The sequence below is a fragment of the Sabethes cyaneus genome, chromosome 2, assembly GCF_943734655.1.
Source record: "Sabethes cyaneus chromosome 2, idSabCyanKW18_F2, whole genome shotgun sequence".
NCBI classification, from domain to species: Eukaryota; Metazoa; Arthropoda; class Insecta; order Diptera; family Culicidae; genus Sabethes; species Sabethes cyaneus.
In genome coordinates this window covers 38738367-38765187 of record NC_071354.1, presented here as the reverse complement: position 1 = coordinate 38765187, position 26821 = coordinate 38738367, and the positions used below count along the sequence as shown (strand labels likewise).

At 39.7% G+C, this 26821-nt stretch overlaps 1 protein-coding gene across 1 annotated transcript in view; it reads right to left on the bottom strand.

Annotated features, from left to right (window-relative positions):
* Positions 1-795: 795 nt before the first annotated feature.
* LOC128735310 (neuroligin-4, X-linked-like) overlaps positions 796-26821 on the bottom strand; it is a 163768-nt gene continuing 137742 nt past the window's right edge. Inside the window, exons 11-14 of the mRNA XM_053829799.1 lie at positions 1983-2199; positions 1642-1826; positions 1183-1394; positions 796-921 (exon numbers count right to left, since the gene is read on the bottom strand). Coding sequence (XP_053685774.1) covers positions 796-921; positions 1183-1394; positions 1642-1826; positions 1983-2199 — 740 coding nt within the window. The remainder of the gene's footprint in view (positions 922-1182; positions 1395-1641; positions 1827-1982; positions 2200-26821) is intronic.

Here is a 26821-nt window from a genome sequence, read left to right as displayed (position 1 = left end):
GGTACTTAAAAGTTGTTTTGCTATTGTTGATAGTACTTTACAAGGTTATACAGACAAAGAGGTATCGAAGGACTCTTGCATTTTATTGATGAAAAATCCAGTAAAAACTATCATGTGATATGTGATATATACATATCTCGATGAAACATATGTTCTTTGATAATTATATATTAAATTTATTGGAATATAAGCGGATAGAATTTTTAACCGTTCGTTTGATCTCGAAATGCGAACATGCCCAGAACGATTTCAATTATAGGAATTCGATGCCAACAGCCAAAACTTTGTAACTAAATATGAAATCTATTGAAGACTCTTTGATGCAATTGAAATGAAATATTCCGCTCGTAAAATCACTGGCAATCGAAAGCATTTTTTGTTCCCACTTGCGTCTCTGCATTTGAATACTACAATATAACAGGCCAACAGAACCGTACGCTCCTACAGTTACATTTTTGACATGACAGTACTGTATCATCGAGTATCACCACACACCAGATTGGGAGCTCGAAGCAACTGATTTGTATTTATCCCCATCCATCCCAAAAATTCTGACATACGCCAACCCGGGCTGTACCGCAGCACTCTTGTAAAACAATGCAATCAAACGATTTTAGCGTTATTCTGCGGACAGCTCGTGAGAGAGAACATCCAATCTGATGGGACTCACAACAGTCCACACAAGTAAAACAACATAAAAATGAAAGTAACCAGGTCTGATGACACTTGCCGCCGAGTATGACGTGTTGCATCGGAGGCTATAAATCATTTCCGTGTTTTATGGTTTACGGTTTTTTATCTTTCGCGAACGGTTTTGTCGCCCGCCCACACGCTGAGATAGTAGGAAGCACCGACACGCCGCACTACCGGGTTACTGCTGCTGCTGCTGCTGCTGCTGGTCGGGTCGGCATGATCTCTGTCCTGTTTGGTGAATTGCAAATCTGGCACTTTTTCACTGGATGATTTGTTTTGTTTGGTTTTGGCCCACAAACGAAATGGAATGCGTGTCTGTGACAGGGCACCGTGGGGTGGCTCTCAATTTAGTTCCTCCACTTGGTGCTATACAGTTTCTGCTTGATACATTTCGAATGTCTCCTTTGCATACCGTTTATTCGGAGCTATTCAGCAGTTTCAAATAAATCAACTTTGATGACAAAGCAAGGGAAGCTTTGCCGAACTTACCTGTTGTTTGTGCGAGAAGCTTCCGGTCCGTCCCAGGGTGGCTGTCGTCAGATTGGTGTCCTTTATACCCGACCCACCCTTCGACTGTTGGTGGTGATGCTGATGATTGCTGCCCGAATTTCGCTTCGGCAACGTTGCATAACTGGGCGGCGATTCATGGTCCCGTTTCATTTTAGTCGGTGATGGACTTGGAATAGTCGTCAGAGGGATATCTGCAATGGAACAACGCAACAAAGCACACGTCAAGTGTATCAGTTTCTAGGAGAATTTATGGAACCGGGTGATAAATCTTTCGAGTGGCCGGTTTGAAAGTGTCCGAGCATATTCGGAAAATTAGAGTGATTCAAAACGGCCTCTTGATGTGGACTGAAACTATCAGTATTACAATTTAAGTAAAATGTAACAAGATGATGCAGCATCGTTCCCTGCTCGGCAGAGTAGCATTCAAAACCAACCAACCTGCTTCATCTGGACTGGCATTTCCGTTGTTTCGAGATCCGCTTCCGGAACCGGAACCGCTGCTCGCCTGGGACTTACGTCGACGGGAACGGTCCCGCTGATAGTAGATACCGGCAAAGATGAGCATATTCAACAGCAACAAAAGGCAACCTACGCCAACTGTCACTCCCAAGGCGGCGGTGTAACTGCAAAGTTGGGAAGATTTATCGTTTCACTTGAGCTCTCTACATAAAAGCGGTTGGTGATTAGTTGCAAAGTATTAGTTCCGAAATAGTAATTTATTGTGACAGTCGAATGTCAAACTATTGCCGCATTGAAGCTATTCTCATTGACAAACTCACCTGTAGTAATGCCGATTGGCAAGTTTTTCCAACAGTTCCTCTTCCTCCTCCTCGCTGAGGATACCACCGTCGGAATTTCCTTCCTGCAGTACTTCTCCCATTGTCGGATCCGGAGTGCACTCGGTTCCAAATGACTCTAACCGGGATTCCTGAGCATCGTTAATGATCCCACTGCCATACATTCGTGGCCGACTGAACGACTCGGCGCGAACCGAACCTGAAAGAGAAAATAAAACCCAAGAGATAAGACATCGCATTATGCTCAGTAATGATCCGGGACCACTCGACGGCTTGATTCAATTCCGACCCTGCAACGGAAAACCTACTGCTCTGACTTTTAATTTCATGCAAATTTAAACATGGCTATGCATATGGTTATGTGGCACACGGCACGGCACGGCGCGGCGTTTGGCTTGCTCGTTGCTGGCCGTTTGCCTTTACAGCCGTTTCGCTCAACGTTCGTTATTTAGGATATATGCATGGCTATTACAGCATCAAGAGGTGGCCCATTTTTTTCGGGCTGCCTCTCGCCAGCTGTCCAGTAGGAACATGTAGTTATATGTACTTGCAACGGCTGCAATGGATTATTTTCTGGGCCATCATCTCGCTACCGAACCGGCACCGAAGAGCCAGTCGACCGGTATGTTTCGGGTAGGTCACATGCTAAAACTACGTGACTTGGAATGATTGCTACAGTTGTTGCTATCCAGCGATGTTACCGAAAGGAATAAACTTTACGTAAAATACTAATGCAGTTCGAGAGAAGAATTTTGTTTGAAAAAACCGTCAATTCAGGTGTACTTTTTTCCACTAAGTTAAGTTAAGCATTTAAACTTAACTGATAAGTGAATTCAAAAACTCGTTCATCGTTAAAAACATTTTCACAGCTAACTTTCATATGGCATCCTTTTCAACATTGAAATTTTTTGATTTTTAGTAGCGGAAAGTAGTCAACAATGGACAGCAGGAACGGAGACTCAATGGGAATAGTTGGCCTTGAAACATTCAAAATTCATGATATTTTCCTGGAAACTTAAGTTTATGAACATCGACTTTTGGAAAAGTTGATAATATTTAAGTATATTTTTCATCAAAAATCATTTTTGGACTAACTTGCAAATCAATCAGGATGGATTATCGACACTCTACGACCTTTAATGTAATAGCGAAAATAATTGGTCAATTTCATGTTCAAATGTTCACTTTGGCATCACTCCATATAAACGTCCGTTCCCTTGGCAACGTACAACAACGACGGTCGCGGATTATTCGGAATTGCAATCGAAACGAAGTGAAATTTTTCCTATCAATTCAAGTGAAAGTGAACAATTTGAGCAAAATGATTATAATATCTCTCGGAATAACTGTTCGGGTAAATTAAAGTTTTTTGTGCCTCAAGTTAAGTTTCGCGAGTGATTTGACGACTGAAATGACCGAAAAAAAATTAATGAAAAACCTACGGTGAAAAAGTGAAAATATAGTGATGAATATTAATTGGTCACTAATCTCAGTATTTAGTGTAATTAATGACCGAAAACGTAATAGAACTTATAGAATGCAATATTTAGTGCTTCGGTTAGGTTAGTTGAACTAATTTTATATTTTTGTGATGTTTTCCCGAGTCTATGGGAGCATGTTGGTACACTGAAGAAGGGAAGGGAAGGGTGATATTCGGTACCATGCTGACTGCCATAAATGGACTCTGACGACTTTTTTGGTTAAGGTATCGTATGCTGAGTTTTTGTTCATGTTCGAAACTGGTCATTTCCTTGGGGTTTCCGGAGTCCCCCAAACCTGTTCAGACATGACCAAACTTGACCCTAGATAGCAGATGTGGCTTCCATTAATCTAGTTATTGAATTCTAGTGTGATTACAGGCGTCGCATCATAAGTTTTTGTTCATGGACGAAACTGGTCACTTATCTGAGTGTTCCCGGAGGTTCCCAGAACATGTCCAGATATAACCAACGTGGTGCTAGGTAGTTGATCTGCCTCTGATTGATCTAGCTATCTTTTTGGCGTAATTTGAGGTGTCGCATGATAAGTATTTGTTCATGTTCGATACTGGCCATCTCCCGCAGCGATAACTTAATCCGGAACATTTCCAGTTAGTCCCAATACAGCGTCAAACTGTATTGGTCGTCAATCGGCATATGTTGCATAAAAAATCGATACCGGCAGTGATTTACGTTCATTTTGGAAGTGTCATTGAAGATTTTTATTTACTTTTTATGAGCAATCTGATTTTTTTAAAAATTGGCTCAGAGGTGTAAGATGGCAATTCAAACCAACTGGCATTTGCCATTTAAATGGCCTATTTTATTTTTTAATAACGGTATTTTGAACACCGTGGTTTGTACTCTGCCAAAAATAGTCCGCAACACCTCTCGTACAAATACGGCAAGTGCACGTATGTCTTCCGTAAGCAAAGTTCAAGTTAATTTAATTTTTAATTTTATTTTCGCTAGTGAAGGAAAGCCCGTTGGAGTGAAACTCCTTTTAAGCCTCCTCTCCGACAGGCACAAAACCTTCAATCTTTTCAAATTGAATACAGTGGTGTGCACTTTCCAGTGAGCGACATGCTCTTTTAAGGAAGTGCTTAACTACTTAATATCTAGTTCGTGAGGTTATTGACTTCATTTTAATTACAATTTTTGTTTGAATTAACCAATGATCTTCTAAACTATTTACGGGTAGCAGATGGTGGTTTGGTAGGTGGTGGGTGGTGGGTGGTGGCAGTAGATGTCGATGGGCGGCGGCGGCTAGTGGAGGAAGATAAGAGCAGAATAGAGATACAGTTTTAGTAGCGAGTGAATTAATGCAGAAACTGTTGAATTCTCATCTTGAACAAGTTCTTCACAGATGTTTTGAATTCGTTCAGAGTTGAGCAACTTTTACACGTTGACGGCAACTGGTTGAAAAGTTTACTTCCAATGAAGGTAAACTTCTTGCGACCATACTCTGTTCTGGGGCGAGGGAGTATGAAATTCCCAGCTTGTCGAGAAGCGCGGTTTTGTTGGTGTCTAATTAATGTTGAGTTGTGATGATACTGGGGATCATTTACAGTTTTCCACATTTTGACCAATATTTGGAGTTCGTAGAGGGCCCTTATCGGTAGGACCGAATCGTTCACATTGGAGTATAGCATGTTGGTAGGATACAGAAATGGCTTTTTAAAAACAATTCTCAGGCACCTGTTTTGTAGTACTTGTAGTTCTCGCAAGTTCGCTTTGCTCGCAGAACCCCAATTCGCAACAAGGTACTGAATTCGAGAATGCACTAGGGAGAAGTACATCATCTTAAGACAAGTTAGCGGCAAGAACGGTGAGACTCTTCGCAATATTCCGCATAATGAACTCAGCTTTTTCTTTAATGAGCTAATATGCGCAGTCCAGCTCATTGTAGCATCGATTGTCATTCCCAGATAACAATATACGTTAACCTTTTCAAGTGTTACACCTTGGACTGAGACAGGCACAAGGTCTGGTAACTGCTTCCGCATGGAGTGTATCAGCATGTATTTGGTCTTACTGAGATTGAGAGACAATTTGTTTTCATTGAAGAATTCCATAAGCAGCGTAACGTCCTCCTGGATTTGTCTTACAATCCTTCTGCAGTCGAGCGCTTGGTAAAATACAGAAGTATCGTCAGCGAACAATCGGACCTTCCCGTGCAACTTCAACTTGCATAGGTCATTGATAAACAGTAAAAAGAACACAGGACCTAAATTGCTGCCTTGTGGTACCCCAATCGATATAGGATGCTGAGGACTGGAGCAATTTCCAATAGACACATATTGAGTACGGTTGGTCAGGTAACTTTCCAGTAGCATCTTGGTCGTTCCCCTTATTCCATAGGATTCAAGCTTTTGCACCAGTAACATGTGATCAACAGTGTCGAATGCTTTTTTCAGATCGATAAATAAAACTCCACCAAAGCTAGCGTTGTCGAGTGAATCATAAATATCCTCTACCAAGTCACTTGAAGCTGCGAGCGTATTCGAGCCTTTCCTAAACCCATACTGATGGTTGTAGATCAAGTTGAAGCGGGAAGTATACTCAACCAACCTAGCTACAATGAGCTTTTCAACAATTTTGTCGATTATAGACAACGTTGAGATTGGTCGATAGTTGTTGAGTTCCTTCGTGTCTCCTGATTTGAAAACAGGAACTACGCGGGCTATCTTTAAACAGTCAGGATACTGCCCAGTTTGTATGATTTCATTAAAAATATCCGTTAATAGCCATGCGAAAAACTCGTGATGGGTTTTAATAAAGTTCGCTGTTATTTTATCTGCTCCAGCAGATTTTTTGGAGTCTAAATTGTTAATAAGCAGCAGTATCTCATTGATGGAGGCTGGTCTTAGGAACATAGATGATGAAGACGACGGCATAGTTCCAAAACGGTGGATGTTGCGATTACTCGTGATGGAAGAAGCCAGATCAGTACCAATTTTACAGAAATATTCATTAAAAGCCGTGCAAATCTGCAGTGAATCCGTGGTGATATTTCCATTTACCCGAATTGCAGTCACTTGGTTTCTTGTATCAGATTTTCCAATAGTTTGCTTTATTATTTTCCAAGCATTAGCTTGATTGTTCCCGCTAAGCATCCTCAGGTAGTATTCTCGTTTACAACGCGCTTTTTTCGCTTGCAGCATCTTCGACACATGGGACAGCAGCTCGGCTGCACGTATATTGTTCGGATCAGTTCGCACTTTTTTCAGGTGGTTGTCTTTAATGCGTATGAGCCTCCACAAATCAAGCGTCATCCACGGACAGTGTCCTTTGATTCTCACCTGTACCGTAACCGTCCTTGTGCAGTCTCTAACGTGAGCATTATAACGACCAATCACATATTCCAACTTCTCATTAGCAGTCATTGTCAGCGGTAAGTTCAACATCGATTGATGGAAAAGTTCATTCAATCGGTTATGGTCTATGATTTGTTTTGTCAAAAGCTTTTCCGCGGTCTGGCAGATCATATCAAATGACGAGAATATTAAATAATGATCGCTCAGATCGGTGCCAATAGTATCATTGATAACTGAATCAGCTAAATAATCGGAACATACAACATGATCGAGTACATTACCACTCGCAGGCCTCGTGGTAATTGTATTAGTAACTAACAAATTATACGACGCCAACAGTCGTGTGTATTCACATACAATATTGTTGGAGTTAATATTAACTGGAATGTTGGTATCCCCTACAATTATACATCTATGTCCGCTCCGAACTACTGAGATCATATTATCAAGCTCATGAAGAAATCTTCTAACATCAAATCCAGGTGGTCTATAGACAGCATGCAAATCAATCGGTTTACCATAGGTTTTAAATTGGCAGTGAATATGATGGAATCCATCGACAGTTCTGTTCACACATACGCTCCCATTCAGCTCATCTCGAACAAAAACAGCTAGCCCCCCGTGAGAGTCGCTTCTGCACGAAAACGTCCCATTATATCCGTCTATCTTGTATAATTGAGTCCGATCATCCTTTATCCAGGTCTCACAGAGCACAATAACATCCACACGCTCATTGCACCTTTCCAACAACTCTTTAATGGAATCAAATTTTGATAAATCATTTATGCCTCGAATGTTTAGTTGCAGCAGTTTAAAATTCAAACGAGAGAGAGATGTGTTTTTATTTAATATCCAATCTTCATAACAATTATAAAATCTATTACTACACATATTTTGTTTTTATTAAATTTAGTTTCTTACTGCCGACGCTTCGGAGCGGGTTCCTGAATAGAAATCGAGTGTGAGGTAGAGTTGACATTAAGTTGCCTTTTTAGGGTACATCTCTCCAGCTCTTCTAGGTCCTTACGGCTGCGAATAATTTCAGTCCTCGAGTTATCAGTGCGCTTAACTAAAATTGCACCATTCCGTCCCGGCCAGATGTATTTACATTCCAACAATGTTTGCGCCTCTTTTACTTCACTAAGCAATTTCATGCCAAATGCTGTTAATTCGTCCCGCAGAGTAATTTTCTTTCCTGGGCGCGGAATAGAAGAGTCAATATCCGTGGACAAAAGTAAACCACGGCTCCTCTTTTTTGCGAATAAATCCTCTTTATAGCATATGTCACTGAAGCAAACTTTGATCGGGGGAGCTCTCGCATCGGTTGGGTTAAAATTCTTCGGCAACAAACGTTTGGCTTCCACGATCGCTCCATTAGGCAACTGACATCCAACAACAGCAGCAGCATTGTATACCGTTTGTATAGGGTCTTCATTATTTTTCATGGGCATACCTATTATTATGGCATTTTTTGACACAGCGGCTCGGTTAAGCTGATCCAACTCTCGTTCAAGACCGTCGACACGGTCATCCATCGCATGTTGCTTAGTAGCGAGTGATTCGACGTTTGTTTTTAATGTATTGTGGTCGATTTTCAGAGATTTTACCTCTGATAGTAGCGTATCTAATTTATCGGAGAGAAAACTTTGAAACTTCTCCATCTCACTAACCGTTTGTTGCACGGCGCGCATTTCAGCCCGTGACTCACGTACCTCCGCCAGAACAGCTTGGATCTGCGTTAATACTTGGGATTCAACCGCAGTAGTGTTCGTTGTTCGCTGGTAAAGTTCATGACATTCCGTGGAGCAATAATAAGGTTCACTGCGAAGTTTACGCACCGCATTACCAATTACATTCTTACACCCGAAGTGTGCACATTTATGACAATAAACACATTCAATCACTCTCTTGGCTTCCTTTTCCTCTTTTTTGCAAATAACGCAAATAATTGCATCCTCGGACATCGCTGACCCTTGAGGTTTTCTGTGACACTCCACTGAAATCGCACTCAATATTGACAACAAAACGAATTGATGATCAGCCGTAGCAGCAACAAACCGGTATACGATGCACAGTATTAAATGACAGGAATATATTGTGAAATATTTCAAGCGATGCACTTTGATGACAATGATAAATATGACAAAGACTGCATTTTTGAGAAAAATGATGGCAGATATAATATAGCTCAAACAGACCAATTTTGTTACTTGATTTTATATGCTCTTTACTGCATGCATTTTCGAGATAACACCACACCGAATTATAAACGCTTTCACCTCGAATTTGATGTATTTTGATTAGAAGATGGTCAATTAAATCCGCCGAAATAGTTGAAACTCCATTATAGATGATTTGTTGCTTAGATAACCTCACAGTGCTGCCAGATCTTTTTTTTGAGTTCAAGTTCAAGAAGAGCACTGCCGGCCTGATTAGCGTTTTGTACATCGTCAGCTTTGTGCGGCACCGTACGCTCCTTGATCGAAGCATCTTGCGAAGGAAAAAGTAGGGTCGATTTCCATCTTGCATGGGTCGTTACTGTTTGCCTTAAACTTGCTCTAGTATACAAACTATGATAGCTCGCATAATTCTGTTACTTTCATTCGAAAACTGAGAAAATTTTGTACCGAAAATTGCTCTTAAACCTCCTACCTCATGAAATTTAGTAACTTTTTAGAAGCAAAAAGCTTTTAAATAAGTGTTTGTCAAGGCGTTTTTATCAATTTTTTTCTAAAAAAGTGTGATAAACTTGATTGCTTTTAATTCCCAATTTGAAGATCTAGTACCGTTCTCCAATTCGTTCTTTGACATGTAATTCCTATCTCTTTTATTTTCGTTGCAATTTAATTTTAAACGTATCGTGTTTGATGTTGAATTACTATCTAAACACTGCACGAACTCATACATCATACATTGCACAAAAGTTCACCGTGTGCAATGGACACGGTCCGACGCAAGTGGAAAACAATAACGAAACAGACTTCTCGGGTCTCTCTAAGACGTTTCTGAACACTGTTGCAGTATTGATATGTATTCTCCGAAAAACCTTGCAGACATTCGCCTTTATTAATAATTCGCCTTTAGTAGCGGCAACGACAGTACAGTAGCTGTACGGTTGCAGATTTTCCGATCATCGGCTACTTAATACAAGCAAGTGGACTCAAATCCGAGAAGGATCGTTGTTTCACACGACCAAACGACAAATTTTTTTGGATCGTGGAAAATGATCTCAAGACAAGCACAAGGCAAATTATGGCACAGCCTCATGTCTGTGAGGAGCGTGCTAAAAGTGTATCCTTTCCACACTATAAGTTCAAGAGCTGCTGCCTGCGGATAAATCTAAGTGGCTTGAGTTTTGCAAAGTTATGCAAGCAATAGTTTAGGCGAACCCTAAATTTATGATAAACACAACCTGACCCTACAAACTTCGTATTGCCAAAAATGAAACTGTGCTGTACATAAATCCTGGGGGTTACCCCCCGCAGTGGCCGTTGCTTCCGACGGTAGGTCGCTGACAACATTCGCGGCCTGCGGCAGTCTCGCCATGAATCATCTAGTGTTACTATAGGTAGTTTTTGGTGGTCTGGTTATTGACTAATGTTTTATGGAAGAGTCTAAAATTTCTCGAATTGGATTTCTGTTTCATTTGTATGAAAGTCCGCCCCCACTACCACGGGGGTAAAGGATCTCAAACCTTTAAAATCCCCCACATGCCAAATTTGGCTCCATTTGCTTGATTAGTTCTCGAGTTATGCAGAAATTTGTATTTCATTTGTATGGGAGCCTCCCCTCTTATAGGTGGGAGTGGTGATAAGGTCGGCCCGTAAACAGAGGAGGGTTTTCAACTCACCATAGAAAAAAAAATTGCCTCCAAAACACCCACATGTCAAATTTGGTTCCATTTGATTGATTAGTTCTCGAGTTATGCGGAAATTTGTATTTCATTTGTATGGGAGCCCTCCCTCATAGTGGGGGGAGGGATCTCTAACCATCATAAGAACCTTCCCTGGCCCCAAAACCCCTATATACAAATTTTCACGCCGATCGGTTCAGTAGTTTTCGATTCTATAAGGAACACACGGACAGACAGACAGAAATCTATTTTTATGGGTATAGATTTGTATGGGAGCCCCCCCTCTTAGTGGGGGGAGAGATCTCTAACCATCATAAGAACCTTCCTCGGCCCCAAAAACCCCTACATGCGCAGTTTCACGCCGATCGGATCAGTAGTTTTCGATTCTATTAGGAACATACGGGTATACAGACAGAAATCCATTTTTATAGGTATAGAAGATTTGTATGGGAGCCCCCCCCCTCTTAGTGGGGGAGGGGTCTGTAACCATCATTGGAACCTTCCCTGGCCCCAAAAACCCCTACGTGCAAATTTTTACGCCGATCGGTTCAGTAGTTTTCGATTCTATAAGGAACATACGGACAGACAGACAAAAATTCATTTTTATAGTTATAGATTATTGCTGCTGTTGTTGATTCTCATACGTGTCAGACTGTGATCGTCGCACCCGGTAGTCTAGTACGCTATGCGCGATGTATGAGTTTGTGCAGTTTTCAGATACTATTTCAATACCCAGCACGATACGTTTAAAATTAAATTGCAACGAAAATGAAAGAGATAGGAATTACATGTCAAAGAATGAATTGGAGAACGGTACTAGATCTTCAAATTGGGAATTGAAAGCAATCAGTTTTTTTAGAAAAAAAATTGATAAAAGCGCATTGTGAAACACTTATTTCAAAGCTTTTTGTTTCTAAGAAGTTACTTAATTCAATGCAGTAAGAGGTTTAATAGCAATTCTCAGTACAAAATTTTCTCAGCTTTCGAATGAAAGTAACAGAATTGAGCGAGCTATCATAGTCTATGTACAAGAGCTATTTCATGGCAAACAGAACCGAAAACTAAAAATGTGTAATAATTCTGTAACGATAGATAGAGATTTGATAAAGATTTGACCATATGCGGCGAAGAATTTTTTTCATCAAATGTGGTCCTTTATCACCCCTTGAAATATTTGCACTAAGCTATCTAACACCCTATATATATAGGGCATTTCCACAAAAAAGTGCGAGAAAAAATTGGCCCCGATTTACTTTCAACTTGCTGTACTTTTCTCTTTTTGAAAATAATTGGACTTGTATTTTTTTAATTCCGAAAACCGCGATTTTTACTTAGCTTCCTACCTCAATACACTGAAGTCGCTTTTTACGCGGTTTTCGGAATTTACGCGAATGTGCTCAAAACGTCTATTTTTCGCGTAGTGTTGAAATCCACAAAGTTTTTTTACGCGAAATTTTGGTTTTTTTTACGCGGTTTTCGGAATTTACGCGGTTTTGATTTACGCGGGACGTATCCTGCGCGTAAAAAGCGACTTGAGTGAATGTATTTTTTCTAGAAATCCCATCAAAGGTCTGTTAAAGGTAATAAAAGATACGTCATTTGCCGCTTCAGTGCTTCAAATCGGTCTAGTGGTTCAGAAGTTGTGAAGGAAGCAAGGTAAAATTCGCATTTTTGAGACCTCTCGAATTCAGCATGAGTCACCCTAGTGGCCAAATAAAAAATTACCGGCCTAATTATTTTCAAAATGAAAAATCTAGAGCAAATTTGAACAAAATCGGAGCAAATTTTTTTTTGATGCATCAGAATCTGTAAATAATCGAGTCTGTATATAATGGAGTATACAACAAAAATACATTAAATATACAACAAAAAAACAGCAAAAATGCAACAAAAATAGAACAAAAATACAACAAAAATACAAAAAATGCAACAATAATTCAGCAAACGTACAACTGAGATACAACGAAAATACAACAAAAATATTACTTAAAAGCTCATAGCTACTACAGCTAGTTCTTGGCATAGCTAGTGTTGAGTGTATATTCACACAACCACTTAAGGTACATTTTACTCTAGACTTGCATTGGTTGAGCGAAGCGTGTGACTTGTATGACTGACAGAACTGACAGCAGGAGGCAGCTGCTTGCATCACTTGATTTGCTCTTCGCTTTTCTTCTTGGATCGTCAATGAGTGCAGACGTGATTGCTTTAATACAGAACATAAAGTGGTCCTTCGAGCCGGATTCGGGTAAGTGTGTGATGGAGTGATGCGATACAGGGCGTAGCGCTAAACGATGCACTTGGGCATTTGACGTGCCATCCCTTCATCAATTGTAGAACCATCGTTTCAAAAAATATTAATATATATGTATGACCGCATTTCAAGGTCAAGACTAAAAACTTGAGATTAGTCTATTACATAGGAACGGGGCCTTCCCTCAAAAACCCGCGCTGAGAAACGCGGCTAACACAAGCTGACAGACGAACAACGTCACTTGCAAGTCGTAAGGGCCGGCATAGTGTCGTCGTCCTGAAAGTAAACAGTAGTTAGATTAAAACTTCTCGCTCGGTGGTAATCTGCAATTGATGCAGGAAGCGGCACAATATGTGTCGATAACCCAACCTAACGCGTCGCTATCCTTGAGAAGTGGATTTTGCGGTCTCCTTTTGTCCAGCGCCTCTATGGTTCAAAGGTACAAGTACCAGCGAACCACATGCCCTGGCGGGTGTTGTGGGTTCGAATCCGGTTGTAATCTCAGATTACAGCTTGGTTCGACTCATGCACCTTCCAGTATTGGACAAAAGGTAGGAGTCAAAATGACTACTTGTCAAGCATAGCTACCAATACCCCTCCCCCCCCCCCCTTCCTTTCCGCTCTTCCCCACCTTCACCAAAAAATTTCATTTCTTTCCCTACCGTCCCTTTATCAATTGTAGAACCATCGTTTCAAAAAATATTAATATATATGTATGACCGCATTTCAAGGTCAAGACTAAAAACTTGAGATTAGTCTATGGCCATTTGACGTGCTTTATGATTCGGGAACCAATTGTTATCAAATTGGTTATTCAAAACGGGCAAGTAAACACTAAGTGAGATTTTGTGCCAGTGCCGACATGCGGGTCGAACTGTACATGTATGAACAAGCTATCGCAAGGGATAGTGACATAGGGGCTGGCTACGACATTAACAAAATAGCGCTAATACAAGGATTAGCGAAAGTTATAGTGATATATATATTGCGATCCAACATGTGGGTTGGCTGCGACACAAACAAAATGGCGCTAATGCAAGGATTAGCGATATATATTGCGATATAACATATGGGTTGGTCTTGACACACACACAAAAGGGGGCTAATGCAAGATTATCGAAATAAATACAAGTGCGTTGATAACTGGGAAACCGGTTATGGTAGAAGTGAGCCACCAAACAATATTTTACGGATTGTTCGATGAGATAGGTAATAATGAATTATTTCAAACTTTGCCCCTTAGGTAAAATGGAAAACGACAGCAGGAATGAATGTGGAGTACAAGGCGTGGGAGACATAGCTGAGATGGCAACGTAAGTTATCTCAGAACCGGTATACATCCTTCAAACGGAATTTGAAAGGATATCGGTACAAAGAAATCATTCTGCTGCGCGTATCGATCAAATTATTAACACCGCAGAAAAATTTCAAAATGATGCTCTGAAGTTGAAAACTAGGCGAGATATGCTTCGAGAGCAATCAAAACATTTGATGAAGCACAAAGCCGCCTCAAACAATGGAATGGAAATGAATTCCAAGTGCGTGAAAATGTGGAAATGCAATATATAACAGGATTGGGCCAATTCGACAGAGCAATAGCAGCGAAAAGGGCGCACAACGGAGAGGGCTCTGGTCGAGAGTTGGTTCGATTGCCCTCAATTGATCTGCCAATATTTTCTGGTAGCAACGAAGATTGGCTAGAGTGGTACGACAAATTCAACACACTAATCCACCAAAGGAGCTCGCTTCAAACGGTTCAGAAGTTCGAATATCTCTAACCAAGACATTTAACCGACAATTGTCTCCACAAATACAGCAGTACTGTACATCGGAAGGAATAGAGTGGAAATTTATTCCACCCAGATCACCAAATTTTGGTGGAATTTGGGAGGCTGGTATCAAGAGTGTAAAACATCACATGAAGCGTGTCCTTGGGCCCATTATTCCAACCTACGAAGAGATGCTAATTCTATTGAAACAAATAGAGGGTTATCTTAACTCAAGACCGATCTCCCCTATGTCAACCGATGCTAGAGATCCAATTCCTTTGACTCCTGGGCATTTTTGGTTGGGGGACCGATAACGGCTATCCCTGATAGAGATGTCAAAAGTGTCAAAAGTACCGTTGAATAGACTTACGCAGTATGAGGCTGTACAGAGAAGTATACAGTTGTTCTGGAAAAGGTGGCAATTAGAATACTTGAATAACTTACAGCAACGTACCATGAAGTGGGCTTCCAAGAAACCGGATTTGTTAATCGGTCAGTTATGTCTGGTAAAAGATGATAACTTACCTCCTCTTGCGTGGATTACTGGTAGAGTACTTCAGGTAATTCCTGGACCAGATGGTCACGTACGGGTTGCGACGCTTCTCACAGCGAAAGGTGAAATCAAACGCTACATAAATAAGCTATGTCTACTACCATTGGAAAATTCTCAATAAATGATGCGAACAAATGATTTATGTTTCATGGGATAGTCACGAATCGGGGCGGGGAGTATGTTGAGTGTATATTCACCCAACCACTTAAGGTACATTTTACTCTAGACTTGCATTGGTTGAGCGAAGCGTGTGACTTGTATGACTGACAGAACTGACAGCAGGAGGCAGCTGCTTGCATCACTTGATTTGCTCTTCCCTTTTCTTCTTCGACCGTCATTGAGTGCAGACGTGATTGCTTTAATACAGAACAGCTAGCTAATACAGCAAAGTACAACACAAACTGAACAAAAATACAAAAAAGTACAACAAATGTACAATAGACATACAACCAAAATATGACATAAAAACAATAAAAATACTGCAAGAGTGAAACAAAAATTCAACAAAACTACAACAAAAACGAAATACAACTAAATTACACCAAATATACAATAAAAGTATAACAAAGATACAAAAAATAAAACGAAAATATAACAAAAATCAATAAAACAACAATAAAAATACATCAAAAATATAAAACCAAGTACGAAAAATTCGACAAAAATTTAACAAAAATATAACGCGAATACAGCAGAATTCTTGAATAAAAATACGAAAAATTCCTGAATAAAAATAGCAAAACTGCAGCAGAAATACGGCATTACAACAACAAAATTATGACAAAAGTACAAAGCTAATACAAAATACTAATACAAAAATATAAAAGCACAAAAGTAGAAGAGTACAAAAGTACAAAAGTACAAAAGTACAAAAGTACAAAAGTACAAAAGTACAAAATTACAAAAGTACAGAAATATAAAAATGCAAAAACACAAAAACGCAGGAATACAAAAATATCAAAATACAGAAATTCAAAATATGTGTGGCTATGTAGAGTTTATCCCCCGTGGTTGTTAACTGGCGCACCTACTAACGGTTGGTCAATAAAAAATTTATATGTTTAGCAGTTTTAGACAGCAACTTTCAGTTTTTAATATTACGTTTCTAAAATGCTATAAACTCGCCACTCACAGAGATCGCTCGGTACAAAGCACCCTAGTAGTTTCTAATCTAGCGACTTTACTCTTGCTATCCGTAATATTCACGAAAACGTACTTTCTACTCTATCTGCTGACTAGCTTCCAGCATAACTAGTCTAACGATTTTATCTCAACATTTTCTGTTTTCAAGTCTGTACGAACAACTCCAACCGACATTGCATGAAATGTTATTACTGGGTACTAAGCCCCTACCGGTGTTTCAGAAATAAACCAATATTAATCATCACTCAAGTGCTAGACCTCCCACTAGTCGACGAGTATGATGTAGAGACTGCTCAAAAAATGTGCAAACATCAACGAATTTTTCATGTGTTCTGAGCTGCAACAAAAAAAGAGCCCCAACTCCTGGGAAAAACCTGCAAGGAAAGAGTTGATTCTACGATACTGTGTTTGCGTTTGTGTTTGTGTGCTTGCGTCTGTGTGCATACGCGCTCTGTTAAATCCGCTAGAGTTTTTAAACGTCTAAAATCCTTTTTCAGCGCCACCAACGAGCTCCAACCCGGCGCGGTGGCCACAGAGCAAAATATACAACGCCGAAGGGTAAATAGTTTTGAATTAGGTAGCACTTGCTCATCGCGGCAAACAATCCGGACGTTCAGCAGCGGGTTGCGACTGGGAATAAGAGAAAAAAAAGTCTTAAACTCTGTGTGTGTGAAAATAAGCTTTCAACGAGTCGCCGAACAGAAGCGGAAGAAACATTTCTTGCTATTCTGCACTGACTGCTAGCACCAGCTATGAGAAGGCGCTTTATGATTCTCAAGGTTGAACCTCCGAAGCACTGCGGGATAAAAATTCTATATCCGAAATACTTAATGCTGGAATGGGGCAGTATTTTTTTTGAGACCCTCATCACTGCGACTCGGAGTGTATCCAAATAGATGTGTTCCAATCTCGTACTGGCTGGGCTAGGAGAAGCCACGTGACTCCGGAATCTGCAGATAGAATGTAGCGCACAGTCGGTTGAATTTGGGTTCATAGAAACGGTAGCAGTGAGATTTTTGCTTCCGCTGAACTGCTTTTATGGGATGTCGTTCCGGCATGTTTATTGCGACGATATTACCCTGGACCAAAGTTAATAAGCTGTGAATTCTGCTTATTTCTCGCGATGCCCGGCGACGATGAAATTGAATTAACTTCTTCGGAAATTTACGGTTATCACTTTGAGTAGGGTTATGCGAACCTGTAGAGAAAAATTCTAAAGCCAACGCTGAATTCTAGTCTCACTGTAAGCAAATTTAATTTCTGAAGTAAATTCTACGCGCAAGCCAATAGTGGAAAGTGATCAGTTTACAATTGTCAGTCATTTTATGGCTAGTGAAATAAAATGAAAGAAATCAAATAACTTCCGCAATTAATCCGCTTACAGAGTGCAAACGAACAGCTTCCAACACAAAACCAGACCCGAACCGGATAATCCCATTTCGACGCGATGACCTGAATTCGACTGTAATCCAATCCCGTATCACCTTTGTCGTCCAGACTGGCGCACTATTCCGCCTGACCCAATAGGATTAGTCCGGAAAATCCCTAGTCTAACTGGGTTTTCCAATTTCCCGGTGAAGCAGATGAACCAATCCGGGAAACTGCGACTGTGGCTGCAAAAAATTAAACTCCCATCACTAGCCTAAGCACCAGACCACCAGACAGCAGTTCAAAACGCATTTCATTCTCGTTGGTTATTGTTTGTTACCAGAAGAAGCCGCGTGAGATTGGAAACACCAACTGCGTTCGTCTGCTGCGGCACTAGGCAGTTCTGTGCTTTCGATCCATCAGCTCACGAGCAACATTGACCGCTGCTCACAGTTTCCAAAAAAACCAAATACACACTTCCTGTGACTGATGGTGATGAACAAGTGAACAATCGGAACTTGTCCTTTTTGGCACAGTCCCCGTGACAACAATTTGCCATCGCGTGAAACTAATATACGTGAACAGTATTCGTTGTTTAGCACTGCGAAAAACGGACTGTGACAGGAACATTGGATAGTTAGGAGGAAAACTTCCGCACTTAGACGGAGTCCTTTCAAAGTTTTACTTTGATGCTCTGCTCTGGTTGTTAGTGTTGGTGGAATGTTTAACAATAATCAACGATTTCGTTCGACTTAGTAAAACAATGTTTTCCTAGTTGCTGCTTTGCTTCTTCTTGAAAATGAAATAAAATTTTAGAACCTTACTCTGACATAAGCAATTGATGAACGCGGATCATTACAGAACATTGAAAAAAATGTTTGTTTTGCATTCCTATCGAACTTATAATCAAGAGATAATTAACTGTTTTATGTGCGCATTCAGCTTCTCAGTTGGGCTCGTGTTGTGACTAGAGATGCCAATACCGGGAGATATTTTGAAAACTGGTTTTTCGGTATTGATAAATGCAATACCGGTAAAACCGGTAAAAAACCGGTAAAAGTTAACTCTTGAAAACTATATTTAAAAATCATATGATTTGAAGAAGATCGTTCCATAATCAACGATACTCAATATCTGTCGCATAGTTAATTGACTAGTTCATTAAAAAATAATATTTAACAATGCGAAGAGAATTTAGCGTGTCATCTTTTAAACGAGAACAAATTTCAATGAAAAACTTCCGGAGGCAGAGAATCTTCATTCGGTGTCCACAGAGAAAGAAAGAACAATTCCCAGTGATAAATTAGAAATGTAACGTAGGAAAACCCTTGCTCAAGAGCTTTTAATAAGCTGCTTAGATACTTACTGACATTTATGATAAATTATAACTGAAGGTTCAGTTGATTTGGTTCCTCTGCCTGCTCGGTTTCTGAGCTTATTCCATTGACTTTTTAAATTAATAAAACCTTGCATTATTTTATTATCAAAACATCCTTGATGCCTTGAAGAATATTTCAAAGTCATTACAAATAGTGCGGCTAATTATAAAACGAATAAATTTAAATATACGAATTCTCTCTGAAATTCTACCAATACAGTAACTCGAACAGCAGTTGTGCGATACTTGAAAGGTGTTCCGAGAGTATTTTTAGAGTTCGTAGAGTTTGCAATTGAATTGCCGGTACAGTAATTCGACAGCAGCCAAGGCTGGTTCTAGCACTGCGACAATTTGTTATTTCTTCATGAGTTCCTCATCGCTTAAGTAAAGCGTATCCTTGTTTCTCAGCAACGAAAACAGTTCTCTTCAACGACCCCATCGACACCAGTAACAGAGGAGCTCAACATGCAAGATGGCACGATCAGATCGATAGTGATTTGCGACTTCTGAGACGACTGAGAAATTGGTGACGAGTAGCCCATGGAGTGAAACGAGTTTAATGGAGACGACTGCTTAAAAAGCATGAGGCACTCTGGCAGTATGCTGACAGCGGTGAGGTATTTCAGGGTTTTCCTTTTGGAAGAACTACATAATTGAGTTATTACTTGTAGAACCTTCAATCATGAATTCAAGTTTCCCCGTGCTTTAAAAGTTTTACCAGCGATTCAGGCTTCTTGAGTTGTTATTTGATCATGCAAAAAAAAAATACCGAAAATACCGGTTTTTGTTCTTGGAAAAACCGGTAATTCGGTATTGGAAAATAGCCCGGTAATACCGGTAAAACCGGTTTCGGTAAAACCGGTATAGCATCTCTAGTTGTGACACTGCTGTTAGAGTCCATAGGATCGTAGCCCCACAATAGTCTTGTATGTACTCTAACAGCTGTCCAAACCACAGTTTGTCAAACCAAAGATCTGAATGTCCTAGTTCCAAAAGCGAATACCAAAGAACTCCCCATTTGTGCTCCAATGGGTTGTTTATGGAAGCTGTCCGAAATGTTAGATAATTTCGTCCAAACTAAATGTTGCTAGCATTGAGTGTTTATCAACTTTATTTTGATGTTTCATCATTATGAATCTTAAAATTTGCCATCATTTGTAGAATCCGACTTGCAATAGGATGTCTGACGCAGAGCTTACGAATCCATCAATGTGTCCAAACCTAATCCACCAGCGCCAGCGGTCTGCATGAGGCGGAACCTGACGTATAGCACAGCAGACAGTCAATCGGCCCCAATAGACTCGTGAAGGTACCAACCTAAAGCGTTGAACGAAAAATGGATCAATAGAGCGCTTGGGTCACTGATTTGACCGGCCCAGGACAACGATTGACTTTTTATTATAGTAGAAAAGGGGAACTTCATTGTTAGCTTCCTGATAAGTATAGCACCAAGATTCGTGACCTGTGCCACAGATCATTGTTTTTTCATGTTGGGGACTTACCATTGCAAAGCCTAGGTGCTACATTCCGTTTTCGAAACTTGACCTTCTGTGTTTATTCGATAGGCTTCGCAGTCAGCTGTACAGAAGTAGAGAAGTAGAGTACAGAACAATTGCGGGGCTAGTGCTACGATCCTATTAACACTCACAACCGCTCCCAGCAGAGATTCGAACATATGACAACTAACAAGCCAGACCAGCGTCGTACTTCGAAGCAATCTAGGAGGATTGGGACTTACCACTGCGACAACTATTTTGATCCACTGCGTGTCCCTTTGAACCGCCCAGAGAGTCGCGGCAATATGCCCTATATGTTAAACGACGGCTTAAAGCTGGAAACCGAATTTTTTATCCTTCGCCTAACCTTTCAATCAAGGAGAATACATCACTGCAAGGAGCTGGCGATGTACAAAAGAGTAATTGGACTGGATGTGCTTAGGGGACTGCAACTTTGCTTACGAAAGTTACGGAGCGTAACTTGGTGTGTGACAAATGCGATTAATGAATAGAAGAAATTGAAGTAGCAAATTAAAGTTCGAGGCATTGAGCTCCAATGATTCTTAATCGTTAGGTTCTGACTTTAAGAATTTAGTAGAAGTAGCATTAAACATTTATTTTAAACTGAAAGGACTAGGTCGCAAAAAACCATCGTGATCTCCAATATCTGAAATTGTCGCATGCTGTATTTTTGTAGTTTTGTATTTTTGTTGTATTGCTGTTGTATTTTTGTTTTATTTTTGTTCTATTTTATTTGTGTTTATTTTTGCTAAATGTTTGTTATATTTTTGTTATATTTTTGCTCTATGTTTGTTATATTTTTATTGTATTTTTGCGCTATTTTGTTTTGTTTTTGTTATATTTGTGATGTTGTTGTTGTTGTGATTTGCTGTGTTTTTAAGGCTTCTATGTTATATTTGTTCTGTATTTTCGCTGTATTTTTATTGTTTGTTGTTGTTGTTATTTATTTACGACATTTTACACTTTAATAGTGCATTCGTGTCAAGAGTGTTTTTGTTGTATTGTTGTTGTGGTTTTGTAGTATTTTTGTTTTGTTATATTTTTGCTGTATGTTTATTGCATTTTTGTTGTATTTTTGCTGTATTATTGTTGCGGTTTTGCAATATTTAGTACAGTGGTTTACCGATTTTATCTACCAATCCGTATTTTGTTTGTGCAATATTTTTGTTTTATAGTGTATAGTTTTTTGTTGTATCTTTGTTTTATTGTTGTTGTATTTTTGCGGTTTTTATTATTTTTAAAGTTTTCGTTAGCCCCCCCCCCCTTTACCCTTGAAAATTGGCTTGAGAAATCAGATGGCAAACAAATAATTTGTTGGATATACCTAAGGTAATTTTTTAATAAAGTCAATCGTCTGTGGGTTCTACAGTCTGAAAAACTCGAAAAATGAGTGTACGAGTTGAGTTAACGCTTCCAGCACGAAACAGAAATGGAAATTCAAACATTGAAATTTCCTAAAATCGGCCAAAAAATTTCTTTCGTTTTCGTTTTTGTTATCGTGATTTTTTACATGGAAAATAATAACGTATATATTAACCTTTACGTCCCCGACATAAAAAATGACGGTACTTTCAGTTACACTTTTGGCTCTATCTTCACTGATTTTCAATCGATTTTTATGCAACTAGTCTTAAAAGAACCACATTAGATTGGCCTTTAATGAAAAAATATGTTGGTAAATTATGGTTCCATTTTCCCGGAGATATTCCAGATCGCAGTGGGATTTTTTTTTTGACGTCATAAGTAACAGATAAAATAAAATTAGAAATCTGTTTAATTGACAGCGCAAAAGTTATCCATTTTATTTGTAGCCACTAATAATGACTTTTACACTATCCTGTAGAGCGTTGGTTTACGCCTCACATTCCGGAACGTCCGTTGTCGGTTCTACCGGAACTCAAAAGTGGTCATTTAGTATTCACTTCGAAAGTATGGCAAATGGGGTATCAAATCACAGGATTTTTCAAAACGAGCACTGTAGTGCAAATTTGGATGTATTTTGAGTTGATCTGGACATTCCGGAACATCCGGCATCGGTTCTACCGAGCCTTAAAAGTGGCCATTTGGAATTCTCTTCAAAAACATGGCAAATGGGGTATCAAATAACAGGATTTTTCAATACGAGCTCTTTAGTGCATATTTGGATGTATTTTGAGTCGATCTGGACATTCCGGAATATCCAGCATCGGTTCCACCGGAACTCAAAAGTGTTCATTTGGAATTCTTTTCAAAAATATGGCAAATCGGGTGTGAAAATGTCCAAATCGGCTCAAAATACATTCAAATCCTGTGATTTGATACCCCATTTGCCATATTTTCGAAGAGAATTGCAAATGACCACTTTTGAGTTCCGGTAGAACCGATTACGGTTGTTCCGGAATATCCAGATCGACTCAAAATACATCCAAATATGCACTAAAGAGTTCGTGTTGAAAAGGCCTGTGATTTGATACCCCATTTGCCATGTTTTCGAAGAGAATTCCATATGGCCACTTTTGAAGCTCGGTAGAACCGATGCCGGATGCTCCAGAATGTCCAGATAGGCTCAAAAAACATCCAAATGTCCTCTAATGAGCTCGCGTTGAAAATCCTATCGTTTGATACCCCATTTGCCATATTTTCGAAGAGAATTCCAAATGGCCACTTTTAAGGCTCGGTAGAACCGATGCCGGATGTTCCGGAATGTCCAGATCAACTCAAAATACATCCAAATTTGCACTACAGAGCTCGTTTTGAAAAATCCTGTGATTTGATACCCCATTTGCCATACTTTCGAAGAGAATACTAAATGACCACTTTTGAGTTCCGGTAGAACCGACAACGGATGTTCCGGAATGTGAGGCGTAAACCAGCGCTCTACAGGATAGTGTTAAAGTCATTATTAGTGACTACAAATAAAATGGATAACTTTTGCGCTGTCAATTAAACAGATTTCTAATTTTAATTCATCTGTTACTTATGACGTCAAAAAAATCCCACCGCGATCTGGAATATCTCCGGGAAAATGGAACCATAATTTACCAACATATTTTCCTATTAAAGGTCAATCTAATGTGGTTATTTTAAGACTAGTTGCATAAAAATCGATTGAAAATCAGTGGAGATAGTGCCAAAAGTGTAACTGAAAGTACCTTCATTTTTGATGTCGGGGACGTAAAGGTTAAAAGCAAGAATAGACTTGACTCTCACGTTTAAACTTTATATAAAGTTTTTTAAAATTCATTTGATTTTGCTCGATTAAAAAAATCTGTTTGTTTTTTTTCAGCAGCCCAACACCGGAAAGACAATAACTTTATAAAATACTAGTTGAGCCCGAATCATACGATCCGGAAAATATAAATGTCTGTTCAGAACTCCGAAAACTGCGGATACATTCCATTGGTCAGTGTTTGCGAAGATGTTTAATCTTTGTATTAGTTCTTTGAGTTCTTATATTGCATAATTTAGCTTAAGAAGTTGTACTTAAAGAGTCATAGCCGGAAACTGAAACAAATAGTTTTTATGGTAGATTTTATTTAACTAAATAAAAACTTCAGGCCGTTTGAAAAACTTAGATTAGAATAAAATGTCCCTTAGAAAATTCTTCATCGTTTGCTATCATTAACTCATTTTTTAAAATTTTGCGACTTGGTCCGGTTTGATTTAACACCGACCATATGATATCGCGACAAGCAATCGAGTTGAGCAGGCGAGTCGGGCAGTCGAATAAAGCAATCGAGTCAAGCAGTTGGGTCGAGCAGTCGAGTCGAACAGTCATGTCGAGCAGTCAAATCGTGCAGTCTAGTCGAGCAGTTAAATCAAGCTTTTCAGTCAAGCAGTCCGGTCGAGAAGTTGAGTCGTGCAGTCGAGTCGAGCAGTTGAATCGAGTGGTCGAGTCGAGCAGTCAAGTCGAGCAGGTAAATCGAAAAGTCCAGTCGAGCAGTTTAGCTAAGTAGTCTAGTCGAGCATTTGAGTCGAGCGGTTGAGTCGAGCAATTGAGTCGAACGGTTTATTCGAGCAGTTGAGTCGAGCAGTTAAATCAAGCTGTTCAGTCAAGCAGTCCAGCCGAGTAGTTGAGTTGAGTTGCGCGTTTGAATCGAGTAGTCTATTCGAGCAGTTGAGTGTAGCAGTCTAGTCGAGTAGTCGGGTCAAGCGGTTCTGTCGGCCAATTAAGTCGAACAGTTGAGCGGAGCAGTTGAATCGAGCAGTTGAATCAAGGGTCGATTCAAATATGACGTCCACCAAATTTCTGCTTTTTTGGACCCCCCCTCCCCCCTCTGTCCGATTGTGTCACAAAACTCAACCTCCCCCCCCCCTTTGGACGTCACACAAATCAATCACAAATCAATGAAGAAATGAAGCTTTGGTTTCAATTGAAGTAGCACGGCTCAGTTTCTAAACAAGCTTCAATCTGCGTCGGCGAAGCAGGTTTCACTATATCGTGACGATAGCTTTAAGAGTTCATTGCACTTTTCTATCCAATATTTAGTAAAAAGCTAGAATTTATTTATTTGATTACAAATAAATTGAAATTGATTAACACAACACATAGCCTTCAATGTAACGCGTGATCTATCTAGTTAACATTGACAAATTGTGCCTGACTTTCAAGCGCCGTCATTCTAGAACAATAAGTTCGAACATCGAAATAAATCGATGAGTGATGAATGACTGAGAAACATATTTTTGCTGTCTTTTGATGAAAATGCAATTTTTTCGGCGGATGGCACATTTGCCTAGACCCCCTCCCCCCCCCCTTTGTCACAACCTGTCACAAAATTGACACCCCCCTCCTCCCATAAGCAGTGGACGTCATTATTGAATGATCCCCAAGCTGTCAAATCAAACAGTTAAGTCAAGCAATTGAGTCGAGCAGTCAGTTTGAGTGGTTAAGTCGAGCTGTTAAATCAAGCTGTCAGTTGAGTCGAGCAATCCAATCGAGTAGTCCAGTCGAGCAGTTGAATCGAGCAATCGGATTGAGCAGTTGAATCGAGCAACCGATTCGAATAGTCCAATCGAGTAGTTGAGTCAAACAGTTAATTCGAGCAGTCGAGTCGAGCAGTTGAATCGAGTAGTCCTGTCGAGCAGTGGAATCAAGCAGTTGAATCGAACAGTCTAGTCGAACAGTTGAGTCGAGTAGTCCAGTCGAGCAGTCGAATCGAACAGTCCAGTCAAGCAGTTCAATCGTGCAGTCAAGTCGAGCAGTCGGGTCGAGTAGTAATTCAAGCAAATGTGTCAAGTAGTCGAATTCAGTAGTTAAGTCGAGTAGTCACTTGAGCAGTTAAATCGAGCTGTTCAGTCAAGCAGTCAAGTCGATCTGTCCAATCAAGCAGTTGAGTCGAGTAGTCGAATCGGACAGTTCAGCCGAGCAGTTCAATTAGGCAGTCCAGTCGAGCAATCAAATCGAGCAGTCTAATCGACCAGTCCAGTCGTGCAGTCTAGTCAACCAGTTGAGCAGTCCAGCAGTCGACCAGTGAGGTGACTGAGAATACAACCCATTTGCTGCGCAAGCATGTCCTGTCAGGGACCTGTTTTCAGTTACCAATAAGCCTCTTACGACGTCTTGTCAGAGACCTGGTTTTCGGTACAGACATAAGCCTCTTATATAAATAGATAGAAGATATAAATATATTTGTAATGGCGTTATATTTTTGTTGTATTTTTGCTCAATTTTTGTTGTATTTGTTCTGTATTTTCGTTGTATCTTTGTTGTTGTTGTTGCTATTTATTTACGACATTTTATACTTTAATAGTGCATTCGTGTCGAGAGTATTATTGTTGTATTTTGGATATATTTTTGTTGTATATGTTGATGTTGTTGTTGATGTGGTTTTGAGGTATTTTTGTTATATTTTTGCTGTATTTTCGTTGCATTTTTGTTGTATTTTTGCTGTATTATTGTTCACGTTTTGTTGTATTTTTGTTTTGTTTTTGTTACATTTGTGCTGTATTTTTATTGTATTTTTATTGCATTTTTGTCGTATTAGTGTTGCATTTATTTGTATTTGTGTTTGTTAAAGTGTATTTCGTTCTTTGTTACAAATCATGTTCAAGTTCAAACCTTAATCTATCTAAATCTACTGCATTTCTAGTATCAACAATAAAACATACATAACTTGCGATCTTTTTTAATATTTCTAGTTTATTTGTACGGTTTGCACCTCTCAGTGAAGGTCGCACCATATCACGAAGATCAAAACGTCTGTGATCTC